The sequence below is a fragment of the Lygodium microphyllum genome, chromosome 27, assembly GCF_053477565.2.
Source record: "Lygodium microphyllum isolate KBCC chromosome 27, Lygodium_microphyllum_v1.1.10, whole genome shotgun sequence".
Lineage (NCBI taxonomy): Eukaryota > Viridiplantae > Streptophyta > Polypodiopsida > Schizaeales > Lygodiaceae > Lygodium > Lygodium microphyllum.
In genome coordinates, this window is record NC_141161.1 from 128,189,884 (window position 1) to 128,194,222 (window position 4,339).

The 4,339-nt window shown below is 45.6% G+C and overlaps 1 protein-coding gene across 2 annotated transcripts; it reads right to left on the reverse strand.

Annotated features, from left to right (window-relative positions):
- Nucleotides 1-892: 892 nt before the first annotated feature.
- Nucleotides 893-2,746, reverse strand: LOC148012822 (uncharacterized). 2 transcript variants are annotated; one of them, XR_015689072.1, is made up of 4 exons: nucleotides 2,422-2,746; nucleotides 2,273-2,319; nucleotides 1,563-2,164; nucleotides 893-1,359 (listed from the first exon to the last, which is right to left on the reverse strand). XR_015689072.1 is itself a non-coding variant. In XM_087669276.1 (3 exons), exons 1-3 carry the CDS (start codon nucleotides 2,606-2,608, stop codon nucleotides 1,640-1,642), a joined length of 759 nt encoding a protein of 252 aa, XP_087525402.1. In that variant the 5' UTR covers nucleotides 2,609-2,745; the 3' UTR covers nucleotides 1,481-1,639. The 2 variants fall into 2 exon arrangements, 1 of the variants encoding a protein (XP_087525402.1); XM_087669276.1 differs by lacking the exon at nucleotides 893-1,359 and having other exon boundaries at nucleotides 1,481-2,164; nucleotides 2,422-2,745.
- Between the last annotated feature and the right edge of the window lie 1,593 nt (nucleotides 2,747-4,339).

Here is a 4,339-nt window from a genome sequence, read left to right on the forward strand (position 1 = left end):
TAAATAAAAAACCTTAAGAATAGTAAAATGATTGAGCTACAATCAAACACTCCTCTTCTTGGTCTAACTAAAAGATCAAGAGCAATGGCAAATGGTGATGAACTCCAAGCAAAAGCCCACATTCAAAATGAGAAGTGACTTAGATAAGGACGAGGGGCACATGCTTTGGCCCATAAGAGACCTAGAACTAGAAGGCATCCTACCATCACTAGTGTGCATACGTGGAGAAGGTTGATCGAGGCTTGGAAAGCAACACCTAACCATGCACTAATTATGATGCTTTGGGTAGTAGGAGCTAAGAAAATCCCTACCAAAGTCCTAATGGCCAAGTTCAAGTAGTTATATTACAAATTCATGTATGTATGATGCACAACGAAACAATGTCCCACTCTTTTGGCATTGAAAGGAAGCTAAGACAAGTTTAGGCCAAAGTGAGTGATTGCAACATGCTAGATTAATTAGGTTTGTGAAAATGCAAAGGTTCGTGAAGATGCAAACTACTCTTTTGGGGGATAAAGGAGTTATAAATGAGGGGTCTCTCAAGTTTTGGAATGGCTTATAGAGACTCCGCATGTAAGTAACATAATTCCTGATGTCCTCTTTTGCCCCCCTGCTTCATCTTTGTCTTTGTAAAATGAGGTAAATGGTACCAAGAGCAAAAAACACTTTCCCTACTATCACTAAACAAAATTCCTTAGCGTATTAACACATTTTGGGGAAAACTCCAAGTTAAGGACGTTTCTTCAATTCATTGTCTAGATGATTTCTAATAGAGTAATGATTGTACATTGTGCAAAGGCCCTCTTATCTAGCATTCAGACCATCCTTTAGCCCTTCCTATCACTTCATGGAAGTAGAGCATTCATAGCCTATCCTTTAGCTCACCCAAATGAAGTGCTAGCAAGCTTTGATGGATTGAGCGAAATTTGTACTACATATCTCTATGATTGACTAAAATATGATTGGAAACATAGCCTGCACCAATACTCGAGAACGATGATACAGGAAGCGGATTGTTTCAGATGGCCAACAGCCAAACTTTTGGCCCTCTAAAATGGAAAAACTCTTCCTACTTTGCCAGTTATTTTTTCCGACACCCTTCACATTCCCGCAGGCTATGTGTGCTGTAACAACCGCTTCCTGTCTGTGCAGCAACAACTGCTTCCTATGAGCGGTAACATCAAAATGTTTCCATGGGATCGGAGGATTTCTCCACAAAGCCTGACTGAACTACTTCAAGTAAGTGCACTTATCCGTTTGGAAAATCAGGTTCGCCGTAATCAATTACGATATTGGGGGAAGTATCTTTGAATTTTTGAAGGTAAGAGCATGTAATGGCTGTCCTCCAAACCCTGCGTTCTAGTGTGCAGAGCAAAATGGAATTTTGAGAAGCGGCCATGCAGCAGAAAGCCAACTAATCAAACTTTATTTACAGCACTGTGTAAACCTTAATTAATTAAACGAAAACTCGGACAAATAAATTTGGACAAGGGCATTGATGAAAATAATAACATTCACCATTAAAGAGCACTGGTGAGATTTGGTATTGTATGGGGACTTACAAGCAAACAATGGTGAACGCCGGCCATACACTGAGCCTCCCCCGTGTGGAGATGGACATAGCAAAAAAAATTGGCCTTCAATGGAAAAGCAAGGATCTGCAAGCTTTCTTCCCATTAGAAGATAGACTCCCTAAGTTTGAAGCCAGTGCAGGAGAACTTGCCACAGCGGCCCAGTGCCGGAGTTGTCCCGGCCGGATATAAACCCGGTGCTTTCTCTGTCCAAGGACATGCCTTCCCGGCTTTAGCTTCGAGCTTAGGTATGGCGACAGGCCTTGTGCTGGCGCAGAACGCACTAGGGAAAGGAGTTTGCTTTGGCTTTGGATTTCAGTTGCAGTTGCAGAAATGCCTTGTTGATAGGATACTGAGAAACTATCCGTCGATGGCATGCATAAGGCTTCATGCCCGCTCAGATTGTCTTCAATCGCTTCCACGGCGCTGTAAATGGCCGATGAGCTATCAGAATCTGTCCGGTTACGGCAAGGAGGCATGATTTCGGGACTAGCCGGGCCTTGGCTAGACACGCAGGGATCCGCTCCGCTAGTTCTGAAGCTTTTGTCCATGGAGGAGCTTTCATGCTCTTCTTGATTGTAAAGGGAGTTTATCTGCTTAGGCCAGGACGAAGGAAAAAGAAGGAAAGACGTGTTAGCATCGATGGACGCCATAATATGGCCGACTCTCAAAGTACGCTTCGAAATTGCTTCATAGCCTACCATTATCGAGCTCGAAATTTCTGCGCAGAACGGCCGAGACACCGCGCCTGCAAGCAAAACATCAAAACTTGTGAGCTTGACAGTTTTTTTCCTCCTCAATGGAAGCTCCGAGCAGCTATGCAAACGGCGTATCCATATAAGTTTATCACCTTTAATGCCCGATCCAGTTCGCAAGGAGCTTTGAGAGGAGGAGGTGGAAGACGACGACGGAGGAAGCCATCGGAGCTTGCCATCTGCCTCTTGGGAGAGGTGCATGAGGCTACCACGGACGGCAGCGAGGGCATCGCATTTGGCAGGCTCACGGGAGCCGGCAGGAGTGGAGGGGGAGGGTGGCATGGGGGGGGGGGGAGGGGTGTTGTCGGAATTGAGAAGAAGGAGAAGAAGAGGAAGCAGCAACGATGGAGGGAAGGTACGCAGAAAAGCGGGGAGGGCGAGGGAGGGAAGGAGGGCCGTTTGAGAGATTTGAAGCTTGGTCGTAAGAAGCAAGGCCTTTTTGGCGCCACACGGCACAAGCTTTGCCCCTTCGGGGTGGGGGGGCAGAGAGAGAGAGAGAGAGAGAGAGAGAGAGAGAGAGAGAGTCTCTTCTTTTTCTTCTTCGTTCATCATCATCATCATCATCGTCATAATCATCGCCGAATTCGAATTTATGCCGCGAGCCTCGACACCGACCCCCTCCCATCGACCCATCCATCCATCCATCCCCATGCATACATGCATGCATGCACGCACGTATGCATGCCCGTCATTCAAAGCGTATTCCAAAAAGGGAGGGAAAACGTCACACCCCCCCCCCCGGCCCAATGTTTAGATACCCTTCGGGCCTCCGAGAAAACAAGAAAAATACCAAAGCTAAAGCCCATGTGCCTTCGCTTCATGATCCCCCATGCCCTTGCCCCCGCCCCCAGTGCCCCACCCTTTTCTCACTCGAAGTAAATGTCCTAACATTCAATATGACTCCCACTCACTAACCTACCTAGTTGCTAAGGGACTTTACTTCTCCATGTGACTATCCCACTTGCAAAGGGACCTTACTTCTCCATGTGAGTATCCCACTTGCAAAGGGACCATTCACACCCTACAACTCACAAGCTCACCATTTGCAAGTCAATTGACTTGCTCAAAGGCTAGGGTAAAGGGGCCAACAGATTGCCACCTACTACTAAGAGGTGGAGCACCCTTCCAACATGGAAGCTAAGATGCATGTCTTTTGTGCTCAATGAAAGTAGATAGACCTCTTCAATCGCGGGGGGTGGGAAACAAAAACTCAACTTTTGATGCACTCACACAAGCTATTGAAGCAAAAACAAGAAATGTGACATGCAAAAAAAAGCCTTCTATTAATGTGATAGCAAGGAGCATTGCAAAAAATACAAGGAAGCCAGAAGATTGGTAGGATCTCACATCAACCAATCGAAGGGATCCAACATTATCGCACTAACCACAAAGGCATACTCTGCTGCCATGATTTTGGCCCTCGAATGCTCCTTTAGATTGGCATTCTTTTGGGCCCCGACAATCTATGGGTCCCCCATACCCTATTGACAACTTGCCCATAGTATGGATACAAACAAGTTCATGGTCACAAGGATCACCAGTTTTGAGAATGACAAATTTTAGGATTGTTGACAAACACCGACAACGAGAGACCTGCCAGTTGCAGAGCTCCAACTCGATGGGACTTGCACAAGTGAATGGAGTAGTCTCAAAAATTGAGTAATGTGACCACTCAATCTCTAATCACCCAAAACATGAAGTCAAAGTTGTGACTCTTTACTATGAACCATCCACACATCAACTATCTAGATCATGACAATGAGCACAAGTCTAATCAACCAGCATGTGTTGTGGGTCTTAGAGTTGAGACACATGAAGATCAATTGCCCTACACAAGTTACCACAATAGGCACTAAGCTACATGTTTCCAATGTCATCCACTTAGACCCGAGAAAAGAAGGTTGTAAGTCCACGACATACCCTTAAAAAATGAGGGAACCTCATTAACAATGGATGGAAAATCAAACGTAGTTGTAAGATATAGGTCCACCTCGATTTTTCTCTCACCTCATC

Bases quoted from the DNA above. Each gene is read 5' to 3' on its own strand.
- LOC148012822 (XM_087669276.1), bottom strand. From the start codon at position 2,608: ATGCCACCCTCCCCCTCCACTCCTGCCGGCTCCCGTGAGCCTGCCAAA. The intron at 2,320-2,421 runs GTGATAAACTTA...TTTTGCTTGCAG, and splicing joins AACTGGATCGGGCATTAAAG to GCGCGGTGTCTCGGCCGTTC. The intron at 2,165-2,272 runs GTAGGCTATGAA...TGGCCTAAGCAG, and splicing joins AAATTTCGAGCTCGATAATG to ATAAACTCCCTTTACAATCA.